This window comes from Austrofundulus limnaeus, unplaced genomic scaffold (assembly GCF_001266775.1).
Source record: "Austrofundulus limnaeus strain Quisiro unplaced genomic scaffold, Austrofundulus_limnaeus-1.0 Scaffold23, whole genome shotgun sequence".
Taxonomy (NCBI): domain Eukaryota; kingdom Metazoa; phylum Chordata; class Actinopteri; order Cyprinodontiformes; family Rivulidae; genus Austrofundulus; species Austrofundulus limnaeus.
In genome coordinates this window covers 128,659-139,334 of record NW_013952425.1, presented here as the reverse complement: position 1 = coordinate 139,334, position 10,676 = coordinate 128,659, and the positions used below count along the sequence as shown (strand labels likewise).

The 10,676-nt window shown below is 40.4% G+C and overlaps 1 protein-coding gene across 1 annotated transcript in view; it reads left to right on the top strand.

Moving 5' to 3' along the window:
• LOC106514836 (ATP-binding cassette sub-family A member 1) overlaps window positions 1-10,676 on the top strand; it is a gene marked incomplete in the record, with an annotated part of 219,691 nt that overhangs the window by 108,585 nt on the left and 100,430 nt on the right. The window contains 1 exon segment of the mRNA XM_014004287.1: window positions 10,378-10,472. Coding sequence (XP_013859741.1) covers window positions 10,378-10,472 — 95 coding nt within the window.

The following is a 10,676-nucleotide window of genomic DNA, read 5'->3' as shown; positions in this document are numbered from 1 at the left end:
AGAAAGAAAGAAAGAAAGAAAGAAAGAAAGAAAGAAAGAAAGAAAGAAAGAAAGAAAGAAAGAAAGAAAGAAAGAAATTTATTTATTAACCGTTCTGGCAGACCTCACAGAAAGTGATAGACAGTTCCAGAGGAGCTACAGCCGAGAAGTCTCTGCACCAGCTGAGTCCTAGGAACCACCAAGTGCATCTGAACTWCAGATCTCAGAGCTCTACCAGGATGATAACTGTGTAGTAGCTCAGAAAGGTAAACAGGAGCCAGACCATYAAAGCATTTAAAAAACAAGAGTTAAACTTCAAAAACATTTCTAAAAGAAACAGGCAGTCAGTGAACAGAWTGCARTACTGGGGTAATGTGCTCACATCGCTTAGTCCTYGTTAATAAATGAGCAGCAGCAAAYTCTACCCAGAAAKGTCCCCGGGCCGGTTTTTGAACYGTCTTGCTGAGAGGCAACAGCTCGATTAAGCTGAGTCACAGTGCCCCCTATSGGGTCATTGSAAAACAGACGAGTCTAAAGAAAATKATATCCAAAAATTTARTACATATTTTCCTCATACTGGTAGTTTGTGTGAACTTTWAAAAAAAGTTTAAGAACAATCTCCCCAAATGTCATCGACCACATGTATTGTTTTATCCATGGATAATAGTTAAAGAKAGTAGGTCAATAATGGCAACATCCACGGAAGAGACATTTGGGATGGAAAATACCAAAACTATTGATGTAGTGGTTTGTATTAATGCTCTGAAACTTGCCAGTCTACCAGAACATCGACCTGCTTAAACCCCAATATGTATCCTTTGCAGTTGTTGTATTTGTTCTGACTATTGTGTACTCAGTAACAGATTCACTCTTACATTTCCACCAAAGCCACCTTCACAGAATATGGTCCAATGTTGGCCAATCGTATAACTCAACCTTCCACATGGATTTTCAAATTCATGGAGTGTGGACCAACATTTCATAATTGCATTTTRACAAYTGCTGTWGTAAACACTTTTAATGCTTCAGGATAACATTTGTTTCCTACTTTGCATTTGTGTTGTGCAATCTTGTATGGAGAAACAAGAGAAAAGTAAAAAAGAATCTGAAATTTAGTTGCTGCCAACAGACGGACAGYATAATAGCATCCCTTGGAATGACTCTTTCCACTTTATGTACCAGTACCTCCTGTACTGACCCCATACTCACCATACAATACCATACAAGGCTGTGCCATTTGCTATATCCAACTCGGCATGGATTTGTTGAACCTGAGAGGCCTGCTGTGTGCTCCTTTCAGTGATCAGGTCATCCAGTCATTTAAAAGAAGCAACTGTCCAGGAGTCATGTTAAGATATGATTGCTGAGACATTCAAACATGAAATGTGCCCTTTACGTAACCTTTTCCAGCCACTGATGTTCAATCCAGGCTTATGAGAGCACTGTTTCTACCCGCCACCCCACTGGGCCATCCAGGTCCATCTTTAAAATGCCTATTTCTGCTACTTTACTGGACTCCTATTTTATTCTGTCAAACCATTAGCTGCTTTCAGAGCTCTTAGGTCCAGTAAAAAGGCCTTTTACTAAAGCTGCATTATACATCTTGTTACATTCATTGCAACTTCTCTTATTTAGTTTTTGCATTCTACCTGTTCCATTTTAACCTGTAAAAATGACATTAAATGGACTCTCATTTATTTATTTTATGATTTTATTTATTTATTTTTGCTGTGAAACAACCTTGAGGATGCTGAGTCATTAGGACGTGAAGGGAATAATGCCAATTGCCTCCCACCATGGTTGGAAGAATTCAAAAAGTCACTTTTCAGCCTCTTTTCCTTTCCCCCCATTTTTAAAAATAAAATTCACCACTTTATTTATTTGGCTGGGGTCGGACTTTTGTAACGCAGCGAGCCAACAAGCCCTCCAGGTTTGTGTTTCATCATCTGAGATGTTAAAAGATTCATGTTGCTGTGGTAATGAATGATTTCAGACAGTGGAAACATACTGTAATATGGGCTGATTTTGTGATGAAATAGGTACTAAAAAATCAGCCTGAGCTGGGAATAAAAATGTACTGTAACAGTTTAATTTGAAAAACAGGAATTTATGCCAATCAACTAAAGTTAATGTGTTTGTTTTCTCCTGTACTTTTAGCTAAATATCATGAACCACAGGATGGTTTACTATAAAACTTTTTTGAGAATATCTTTGAGTTGATATCTACGACTGATTGACTTTCGAAGTTAACCCAATTCAAGATGGTCACCATAGCTAATTGACCTTAGTCTACATGACTATACCTTTCACAAATACTGAGCTAAAATTAGATGTGGTAGTAACTGACTAACTGTGCTAACATAATGTGCAATATTATATTTGGTGCCCATAATCTTGTTTTCAAGGTTTGACCAAAATGGCTACACCACCATTGCTAATTCTTAAAAGATCTTCTTATCTGGCTAAGATCTGGTCTTAGAACTTAGTATAAAAGGAACCATAAGTTTCCCAAGGTCCCAGTTTCGGGCCCCTCTTATTTATTATCAATATTCTCCTTCTAGCTCAGATTATTACAAACAACAAGATAAGTTATCGTCAGTATGATATGGAGGCGGCTATGGTGTAGTGGTAGAGCAGCYGGCTTTGGGACCCACAAGTCACAGGTTCGACTCCCTGCCAGGCCCACATGCCGTTGTGTCCTAGGGCAAGACACTTCACCCACCTTGCCTACTGATGGTGGCCAGAGGGTCCGGTGGCACCTGTGTATGGCAGCCTCGCCTCTGTCAGTGTGCCCCAGGGCAGYTGTGGCTACAATGTAGTTTGCCATCATCAGTGTGTGAATGTGGGTGTGAATGGGTGAATGTCTGTAGTGTAAAGCGCTTTGATTGTCCTGGATGGATAGAAAGGTGCTATCTAAGTACACTCCATTTAACATTTACAGTATGCAGATGACACACTGTTCTACATTACACTGTCACTAAGTGATTATGATTATGGATCCATTCAAACATTGAATAGAACAAATCGACGTGTGGCTGTGCCATAATTTAACTGACTTAAAGAAAAATTGAACTGAAGTAAAACTGTATTTTTGGAGCAATCGAGTCAGCACACATCTTCCATTATTACAGCTAAAAGCTTCCGATCAAGCACTAAATCTGRGTGTAGTGATGAACTCAGACCTGAACTCTCAGMAACACATACAAATAATTACAAAGTCAGCCCTCGATCACCTGAAGAACATTTCCAGGATTAAAGAACAAATGTACCATTAAGATCTCGAAAAAATAATCCATGCATTAATTTTTAGTCGAATTGACCAGTAAAAAAATCTGTTATCTGAAGCTGATCCAGAATGCTGCTACTTTTCTCCTTAATATAATTTAAAATAAACAATTTTAACAACCTAAACCTGTCTCGCAGAAAATAGGCTTTAAAATACTTCTGTTCGTTCTGTTATAAATCACTTAATGGCTTATCCTAAACATWACCTTAAACTTAACCTCTAATGACTCTAAACATCCAAACTCTGACCTTACTACCTAAACCTAACCAGTAACCCTGATCCCTAAACTTAAACACTGACCCTAAACCTAAGACCTAATCTGAGTCAATAAGTTCCTCAGAGGGAGCCTGACCAAGTGTCCATATATGACGAGTAAGGAGTGAGAAAAGGTTGTTCTTTATGTTCCACTAATCTGGAATGAACTTCCAGAAAACTTAAGAAACCCTGATTTGTTTAGAGTTGCCTTTGACTGTTCTGTTTAAAATACCAAATAAAAMATCATTAAGTTTAGTTTCTCTCCTTTCCTTTAATATGCCACTGCAATCTACTTCTTTTTTATATTTTCATCATGTAAAAGCACTTTGAATTGTCTTGTTACTGAAATGTGCCATATAAATAAACTTGCCTAAAACTCTGCCATGAAAAGCTGCGAGTGACATGCATTCTTTCAAGAAATGCTAGGATTCAATTGCTTGAATATTCATGATGACTGAATGTAAATGGATGCCTAAGGTGCATGCACATGTGAAGTTATGTCCAATTACATGGTAATAAATGCATTTAACCTCAACACTACACTGGTAACTTCGTAGCAGGTTATAAATTAATTCAAGTCCGTGGCAGAGACCACCTATGGAAGTGGAGCATWTTATGAGGATGTATTCCCTTTGACCTGAAAGCCTGCTTCGTTGAATAAATCATGACAAAGTGAACCAGCTTCCCACAAGTCACCCCACCCCCCATTTTATCTTGTTTTTTTTTTTTTTCTACCAATGTTTGGAATATGCCCTTGAGAAACTATAGAAAACAGAAGAGGAGTAAAAGAAACAGCACCACAGGAGGTAGTGTGAAATCATTGTTTCCATGGTAATGGCAGGCAACAGTAAGCCTACTATCAGTTCTGAGGTATTGACTTTYGTTCGATGGTGATATTTAACCTTCGTAGATGAATAGGTTGTCACGCGTGCAAAACAATTGATAAAGCCGATGTATCCCCACGCATTAAAATTGATGTCTTTATCATTTGGAAACTGGCCTAACTATAGTTTGCTTGCAAATTACTCTGTGCGGCCTCATCYATCAAAGTGCTGAAGTCAGCCATTAGCTTTACCACTTGTGTGGAGATAAAAGGAGATCGGTGTGTGTGTGTGGTGAATGTTTTCCAAACTGCCTTAACAAAATGCAGTAATTGCAGGATAATGTAAGTCATAAATATCCAATGTGGAGTGATCCTCTGATGCACCTTTTGTGTGGTTTACCTGCATTTACGCAACTTTCCGTCTGTCCATCCGTCCGTTTTCTGCCGCTTATCCAGGATCGGATCGCGGGGGCAGCAGCCTAAGCAAAGAGACCCAGACTTCCCTCTCCCCAGCCACTTGGGCCAGCTCGTCTGTGGGTATCCCAAGGTGTTCCCAGGCCAGCCAAGAAACATAGTCCCTCCAGCGTGTCCTGGGTCTTCCTCTGGGCCTCTTCCCAGTGGGACATGCCCGGAACACCTCACCAGGGAGTCGTCCAGGAGGCATCCTAACCAGATACCCGAGCCACCTCAACTGGCTCCTCGCGACGTGGAGGAGCAGCGGCTCTACATTGAGTCCCTCTCGGATGACTGAGCTTCTCACCCTATCTCTAAGGGAGAGCCCAGACACCCCGAGAAGGAAGCTCATTTTGGCCGCTTGCATCCGCAATCTCGTTTTTTTGGTCACTACCCAAAGTTTGTGACCATAGATGAGGGTAGGAACGTAAACCGACCGGTAAACCAAGAGCTTTGCCTTCTGGCTCACCTCCCGCTTCACCACGACGGACCGGTACAGCGCCCACATCACTGCAGATGCAGCACCAATCTGCCTGTCGATCCATTCTTCCCTCATTTGTAAACAAGACCCCGAGATACTTAAACTCCTCCACTTGGGGCAGGACCTCCTCCCCGACCCGGAGGCGGCACACTACCTGTTTCCGGCTCAAGACCATGGTCTCGGAAAAAAAAGGAAAAAAAAAGACCATGGTCTCGRATTTGGAGGCACTGATCCTCATCCCGGCCACTTCACACTCTGCTGCGAACCGCTCCAGCGAGAGCTGGAGATCACGATCTGATGAAGCCAATAGGACCWCATCATCCGCAAAAAGCAGAGATGTGATCCTAAGGTCACCAAAAAGGATCCCCTCAACACCTTGGCTGCGCCTAGAAATTCTGTCCATAAAAGGTATGAACAGAATCARTGACAAAGGGCAACCTTGGCGGAGTCCAACTCTCACCGGAAATGAGTCTGACTTACTACCGGCAATGTGGGACAAGCTCTGGCACYGGTCATACAGGGACCTAACAGCCCATATCAATGGGCCTGGTACCCCCATACTCCCGGAGTACACCTCACAGGAGTCCCCGAGGGACACGATCTAATGCCTTCTCCAAGTCCACAAAACACATGTAGACTGTTTGGGCGAACTCCCATACACCCTCCAGGACCCTGCTGAGGGTGAAGAGCTGGTCCGCTGTTCCACGACCAGGACATTTGCATTCAGCAACCAAACTTATAAAATGTTGCTTTGTTTCAGTCAGCATGTTTTCACGCTGTTCTGTAAACACTTAAAGCCAAAAAGAGCAAGAAAGAAAAAMAAAGTGAGAGAGAGAGTCCTCGGACCAGCCAACAGTTGACCCTTGGATTCAGGGCACTTCCCTAACCCTATGGTCCAGTGTCTAAGCCCTACAACCAAAACCTATAAAATAGGCACTGTCAATAAGACAGGTGCAACAAACTGCATCCACACAAGACAGGAGTGGTAGTGAGGCTGGAGAGCAGAAGACACAACAATGGCCATTGTCTCTCCTCTGGTTCCTATCACTTCTCAGGCAGGCGGGAATTGCGCCTTTTTAAATCCCCACCAGCCAATGAACTGTAAGAAGACACATCTTTCACCAAGATGAAACGGGGACATGTGGAATTTTGGATTTTGATTTTCTGGAGTCGTTGTTTTTGGCCCTTTCTCATTGGGTTTTGTTAGATACAAGTGGAGTCAGATATGGTCTCTGACCACAGGAGTGGGAAAACTAACTCACTTTGGCAGCCATACATAAATTTATGATACTTTTCRGTTTTTGAAATGATGATAGACAGATTTGTACCAGTTCAAGTTCAAATTCAACAATCTTTATTACCCCCAAGGGGCAATTTGCCAGACCCTGATCACCCACTCTRTAGTCTGTGAATAATTATTTACACTCTTCAGTTTGTGAATAATTATTTAGCATCAGTGTGGTTMGACTGAACTGTTCAGGACTTTAGCCTCTCTTGTCATTCAAGGCGTTTTTGCATTGTAAGGCCTTGCTCGGCCCGCCCCCTATCTAGTCAGCTTGGTCTTATTTTTACYGGCTTAAAGTTTCAGGTCCTGGAAACTTACTCTACAGGCTGGTCAAGCCTTGGCAGTAAGCTGTGACTGGAGGTTTGGTGCAGGGTGCTCATGGTCCAGGCTCAAATCTCAGAACTCAGTCTGTAGTCTGGAGCAATGATCTGGGAATAATACCTACAAGTCTAACTATGTGGTCTAACTCTGTGCTAATAGCCAATAGCTGTAAGCACTCATATTGGTGAATTGATAATTCTTGATGACATCACAGAGCTACAGTTGCATTTTCGTGTAATGTGAAACTGACATAACTTAACTGCTGGATATGGGCACCAATGTTGTTTCCCCGTGACCCTGAAAGGAAGAAGTGGGTGCAGATAATGGATGGATGGATGGATGTTTTCTACCCCTTTCACAAAATTTCACTTAAAAAAACCCAATCTTTCATTTAATTGCAAATATGTCCATCAGATCATACAAATTATATAAGCTTTTATTCAAAAAATAGGTTCTGTTTTTGTTTTGTTTTGGTTTTTTTCTTTTCACACCCAAGATTAAACTTGGACGTTCGCACAGTGGTACAGTATGACATAACCCGTGCCAAGATTAATACGAACACTTATCTCAGCAGAGCTCGAGCATGCCAGCTCATTCAGCAGATTTGATTACTTCTTCGTTTACATTTGCCTCGCCTCCTCTTGCCTCCTCAGTTATCAGGCTGATGTCTAGTGCAGAATGCCAAGCACACCGGTGCTGTTTGCAGGTAATGAACAAGCCCAGGTATTACCATCACATAATGTTCTCATTTCAGGCCTTTTGATGGAGGGTGTGTGGACTGAGGCCAAGATAATTAGACCCACACTGACGACGTGGCTGGGTATAAACTCATTATACACACAGAGGAGTGTGAAGGCTTCTATTTTTTGGTTTTGGTTGTGTCTCAGTTCCTGTGGCTTCTAGAAAGGGAAGCATGTTTGTTCAGAGATAAGCCAAGGTTGCTGTGCCRTTCATCCTCCCTTATCTCTGATTCATAAGCCAGATGGGGCCTCTTCTTCCTCTGTTTTCTCCTCCTGTTTTGTCTTTGCCTTCAGATGATTTCAGTCCTCCTCGCGCTTTCCTCCTCATTTAAACTTATGTTTCGATTCCTAGGAAAATTCTCCTCCTGTTTCTTATTTAATTTTTTTATCCTTTTCTTTTAACCCACTTAAAGTTAAACTAAACTGTTCTGCAAGAAATTACATGTTTTATACATATTTGCATGACGTTTTAATATATTCATCAAGAAGAGTTGCTTTACATACAAAGCTAATTGGTGTAATGGTAACAGATTAAACATACTATGCATACCTTTTGTATCTTGGGGGGGCAGGCTGGTAAATTGTATCACAGTCAGGGGTCTGAATCCCACTTTAYAAAGGACAACTCTGCTTTGTAATTAGTGTTACATCTCTAAATGAGCTGGGTATATGCATATCAGGGCGGCAGTGTGTGTCGGTGTGCATTGAACATCACTCCACACGAGGTGGAGAGTATTCATAGCAGTGTGTCGCACCCTTTCTTAATTGGATGTTTGAATGTACCCATTCATCCACAGAGGGGCATCTAATTAGGGTCCTTTGACATTAGACACCGCTTACTGAATTTTAGCGGGGGTCTAGATTTCCACCCGGCTTCCCATAGTCAAGCTTAATTGACTATTATGATAACGATTGAGAGAATGTTTCACGGCGGTGTAAACAGATGCCACCAGTAAGGCACTCCTGCTCTTAAATATTGTTGATTTTGATTCGGCTGGATACRTTTCACGTATGGATGAGCAATTGTTTTAGCTCAAGTGTGTCTTTGATGAGCATTYACGCACACAGCTACGGTCCAGCATGGTTTATTTTGTATCATGAGTAAAATAAAAAGGAACTGAAGCTGTTTGGTATGACGCTTTGGTTTTAAAGATATTCTGGCTTCAGTTGTACTTCTGAAAACAGAGAAAGATTTTTTGATTGAATGACWTGAACACAAATTATCTTGTTCAGCCACTAAGTAATAGATACAGTTTCACCAAAGACACTGACTTCGTTTAGACATGAATATTTTGATCTAAGTTTAGACTGCATTTAGCCTTAGTTTCTTTAGCTCTTATAACTTTGTTTTTACATATTTCACGCAAATAAGCAAAACTGACATAAAACACAGAAAAGCATGAACTAAAACTCAGCTTGAAAAGGTTGTCTGAAGTACTAGAAAACTACTTTCTACCCATTTTCAGTGGCAGTATATCAGTTAAAACAGCAATATGTCAAAAAAAGAAAAACAAAAATATTTAAACCTTTTGTGTTCAGTTGCATGGGGCACATCCAGTGACATGGGATAAAAAATGTAATGCTTGACCAAGAGATAATAGCTTATGGCCATGCATTAACTAATCTGTTGCCACACGTTAAATTTGTACAACTGAGAGTTGTAGAAGTAAAAAAAAAAGTGGTAAATCTAAAGACATATTTACAGACTTTTACATTGTACTGACAGAAACATGTATCTGGACACAGTTTCATCTACTGTCTTAGGTATTTAAGTAGATGCTGAATCTAGAATTAAAAGTCAATCGGACATCAAAAAGACATCTGAAGTTAGCCTTAGCTATCTAAGAGATGTCTAACAGACATCTACTGCAATGTGTAAACTTAGATGTCGAATAGACCTCAAAGTAAAGACTTAGATTGATTGATTGTTTTATGTATAGGAAGTATGTATTAAGATTTGCACTTTAGTGTATAATAGACGTCAAAATCTAGATAAAAATGTCAAACATGCGTCTAAACGCTGAAGTCTACACTTAGATGTCAAATAAACATCAAAGTCCAGGCTAAGACTTGTAATAGATGTAATATTTATTTATTTAACCAGGCAACTCCCTTGCAAGAGAGACCAGTGGTCTCAATGGGATTTGCCTGGTTAAATAAATAAATAAACATCAAAGTCCAGGCTAAGACTTGTAATAGATGTAATCTTTATTTATTTAACCAGGCAAATCCCATTGAGACCACTGGTCTCTCTTGCAAGGGAGTCCTGGGCCTGAAGGCAGCCTAACATGCATGTTTTTGGATGCTGGGAGAAAACTGGAGTATCTGGAGTAAACCCATGTAAACCTGAGAAGATACAAACTCCACACAGAAAGACCCCAGATCTAAACCAAGGATTGAACCTAGAATATTCTTGATGCGACTCGAGGCAACAGTGCTAATCACTTTGATGGCTTGCTGCAAATTAGATGTCAAACAAAGATTGAAATGTAAGACATCACATGGAAAAATTCTGGACTTAGATATCCATCAACCATGATTTTGAAGACCAATTTTTGACAGATTTATGTTTACAGGCAATTTGGTTGTTATTTGTCCCAATGGCATGGAGAAGGCAACACAAAGTTGTCACTAAACTGAAGTTCCTCTTTGATGTGTTTTTGATGTGATATTCATACAACCTATTAAATATAAACCAAATTATCCAGTAAAATGAAAATGTTTCTGTATTTTCTTTTGTTTTTATCTTACCAGAGGGTTCAGAACACCACAGACACTCTGTTGAATCTGACTGGACGAAACATGACAGACTTCTTGGTYAAGACTTTTGAACATTTTGGTAAAAAAAGGTAAGACGGGATAAATGTTGATGTTGAAATTGAGCTTTTTGACTGTGTGTTAGCATGGTTATTTTTCATTTCTGTCAGCTACTTTGGTAAGAAAAAAAATAGGTTAGTGTGTGACACAAAAAATAACAGTGTAGGTAAAAGGAGCGAAACAATGTATGAAGCAACTAAAGCCAGGATTTGTGAATAAATTTATTGCTATTGTGC